At 67.9% G+C, this 2189-nt stretch overlaps 1 protein-coding gene across 1 annotated transcript; it reads left to right on the top strand.

The window, feature by feature from the left end:
• Positions 1 to 528: 528 nt before the first annotated feature.
• On the top strand, positions 529 to 2176 carry NEUROD2 (neuronal differentiation 2). Its single transcript, XM_027633060.1, has one exon. It carries the CDS (start codon positions 578 to 580, stop codon positions 1652 to 1654), a length of 1077 nt encoding a protein of 358 aa, XP_027488861.1. The 5' UTR covers positions 529 to 577; the 3' UTR covers positions 1655 to 2176.
• The last annotated feature ends 13 nt before the right edge of the window (positions 2177 to 2189 follow it).

Below are 2189 nucleotides of genomic sequence, written 5' to 3'. Positions count from 1 at the left end.
ATTTTACGGGCCCCGCTCCGGCGGCCGCGGGGAGCCCCGGGGCGGGGATGGGGGGGCACCGGGCGGGGCTGACCGGGCCGGAGGGGGTACGAGGGGTACGGGGGAGTACGAGGAGGGGGGGCGGCGGCTGCGCCTCGACCCCCCGGCCACGGGACGGCGGTGGCGGAGCCGCGGCCGGGGTCGATCCGCGCCCGCGGCGGAGAAAAGTTGGAGGCGTCAAAGAAGGACCGGCGACACCGGGCCCAGCCCTCGGGGCACCGGGGAGGGGGTCACCGGGCGGGCCGGGGGCGGGGGGCGCGGGGGGGTGGGTGCGGAGGAGCGGGAGCGGGGGCGCGGGCGGCGGCCGCGGGGACCCCGGCGGTGGGGTTGGGGGGAGGTCGGGAGCGGGGGCATCGCCGCGCCCCGAGAGAGCCCCGGTGCCCCCGGGGTCGTTCGGCCGGGGCGGGGGGCGGCGGCGGGCGGCCCCGCGCCCAATTCGTTTTCGCCGGTGCCGGCGGGTGGGAGCGGGGCGGGGGGGGGTGGGCGGGCGGCGGGGCCGCCGGTAACGCCTGGCTCTTTACCCCCCGCTGCAGCCACCATGTTGACGCGACTTTTCAGCGAGCCCAGCCTGGTCCCCGAAGTCCCGAAATTCCCCGGTTGGGCCGAGGAGTGCGAGGAGGATGCCCGGAGCGAGAAGGAGGAGCGGGCGGGGAAGGGCTGCGCCCTCCCCGAGGAGCCGCCCGAGGGCTCGCTGGGGGAGAGCAAGGAGGAAGGGGAGCTAGGAGGGGACGAGGAAGAGGAGGAGGAGGAGGAGGAAGGCCTGGAGGAGGCGGAGGGCGAGCGGCCCAAGAAGCGCGGCCCCAAGAAGAGGAAGATGACGAAGGCGCGGCTGGAGCGGTCGAAGCTGCGGCGGCAGAAGGCGAACGCCCGGGAGAGGAACCGGATGCACGACCTGAACGCGGCCCTGGACAACCTGCGCAAGGTGGTTCCCTGCTACTCCAAAACCCAAAAACTCTCCAAAATCGAGACCCTCCGCTTGGCCAAGAACTACATCTGGGCTCTCTCCGAGATCCTGCGCTCGGGCAAGCGGCCCGACCTGGTCTCCTACGTGCAGACTCTGTGCAAGGGGTTGTCCCAGCCCACCACCAACCTGGTGGCCGGCTGCCTCCAGCTCAACTCCCGCAACTTCCTGACGGAGCAGGGGCAGGAGGGGGGTCGGTTCCACGGCCCCAACGCCGCCTCCTTCGCCGTGCACCCCTACCCCTACCCCTGCTCGCGGCTGGCCGCGGCGCCCTGCCCGCCCGCCGCCGGCCCCGGGCCGCACGGGCTGAGGACACACGGCTACTGCGCCTCCGCCTACGAGAGCCTCTACGGCAACACCTCCCCCGACTACAACAGCTCGGAGTACGACGGGGGGCTCAGCCCCCCGCTCTGCATCAACGGCAACTTCTCCCTCAAGCAGGACTCTTCATCCCCCGACCACGAGAAAAGCTACCACTACTCTATGCACTACTCGGCGCTGCCCGGCTCCCGCCCCGCCGCCCATAACCTGGTCTTCGGGTCGGCGGGGATGCGCGGGGGGGTCCACTCCGAGAACATCTTCCCCTACGACATGCACCTCCCGCACGAGCGGGGCCCCATGTACGAGGAGCTCAACGCCTTCTTCCACAACTGACCCCCTCCCCGACACCCCTCCCCATCCCCGAGGTGGCGGGGAGGGAGGGGGAGACCCCCCCTCCACACACCCCCCCACCCGCGGCGGCCCCGCGGACCGGCCCCCGGGGCTCCGCCGTGGGCTTTGGTGCAATATGGGGACCCGGCCCCGGCGGCGGGTCCCCGCGCCCCGTGGGGACAAAGTGCTTTTTTGGGAGGATTTCCCCTTTCCCTTAAATTTTTTATTAGTATTTATTTCGTTATTTTTAAATTTTGTTATTTATTGTTCTTTGTTATTTAATGTAATTTATTTGGTTATTTTATTACCGCTATTATCACCGCGATTATTATAATAACTGCCACAACAATTATAACGACTACAGCCATTATTACAATTACATTATTATTACTATTATTATTATTATTAATATTATTAATTTTTTTTCCCGGGGGAGATGTCCCGCACGGGCCGACCCCCCCCCCCCCCCCCCCCCGGAGCCCCCCCCGTGCCCACCGCCACCCTCTGGGTCGAGCCGCTTCCCTTCCCCTTGCCCTCG

Source organism: Corapipo altera, unplaced genomic scaffold (assembly GCF_003945725.1).
Source record: "Corapipo altera isolate COAL_440 unplaced genomic scaffold, ASM394572v1 59867, whole genome shotgun sequence".
In the NCBI taxonomy this organism is placed as follows: Eukaryota; Metazoa; Chordata; class Aves; order Passeriformes; family Pipridae; genus Corapipo; species Corapipo altera.
The sequence above is the reverse complement of the archived record's forward strand: the minus strand, read 5'-3'. Positions and strand labels throughout refer to the sequence as shown.